The sequence below is a fragment of the Acanthisitta chloris genome, unplaced genomic scaffold, assembly GCF_000695815.1.
Source record: "Acanthisitta chloris isolate BGI_N310 unplaced genomic scaffold, ASM69581v1 scaffold27237, whole genome shotgun sequence".
In the NCBI taxonomy this organism is placed as follows: Eukaryota; Metazoa; Chordata; class Aves; order Passeriformes; family Acanthisittidae; genus Acanthisitta; species Acanthisitta chloris.
In genome coordinates this window covers 371-953 of record NW_008683569.1, presented here as the reverse complement: position 1 = coordinate 953, position 583 = coordinate 371, and the positions used below count along the sequence as shown (strand labels likewise).

The following is a 583-nucleotide window of genomic DNA, read 5'->3' as shown; positions in this document are numbered from 1 at the left end:
CAGGGGACAGGGCCAGCGCGGGGACACAGCCACCCCACACCCCCCAGCTCACCTTGCCGTGGAACTGGGGCACCCTGTGCCCTCCCTGCAGGTACAGCCGCACTGTCACCCACATGCACTCGTACTGGCAGTCGTCACGGCACGTCCAGCCTGGGGGCACCAGTAACAAGCAGTCAGTCCCAGAGTGGGACTGTGTGGGCCAGGGATACACAGTGTGAGACTGGTGGGGGGCAGGGATCCCCCAGTGTGGGACTTGTGTGGGCCAGGGACCCCCAGTGTGGGACTGGTGTGGCCAAGGGACACACAGTGTAGGACTGGTATAGTTCCGAGATCGTCCAGTGTGAGACTGGGATGGCTCAGGGATCCACCAGTGTGGGACTGGTAAGGCCCAGGGACACCCAGTGTGGGACTGGTATAGCTCAGAGATCTCTCAGTGTGGGACTGGTATGGCTCAAGAACACCCCCAGCATGACCCAGTGCCTCCCAGTCTGGTCCCAGCTTGCTTGGCAGTCTCCAGGCAGGCTCAGGACAGCCCAGAGCTCCCCAGTGCCTCCCCAGTCTTACTCCGGTGGCTCCCAGTGCT

General features: G+C 63.1%; 1 protein-coding gene across 1 annotated transcript in view; it reads right to left on the bottom strand.

Moving 5' to 3' along the window:
* The window catches only part of PGAP3 (post-GPI attachment to proteins 3), a gene marked incomplete at both ends in the record, with an annotated part of 1,737 nt that extends 1,587 nt beyond the window's left edge, over nt 1–150 (bottom strand). Inside the window, one exon of the mRNA XM_009079001.1 lies at nt 53–150. Within this exon, the coding sequence (XP_009077249.1) occupies nt 53–150 (98 nt within the window). The remainder of the gene's footprint in view (nt 1–52) is intronic.
* Nucleotides 151–583: the final 433 nt, after the last annotated feature.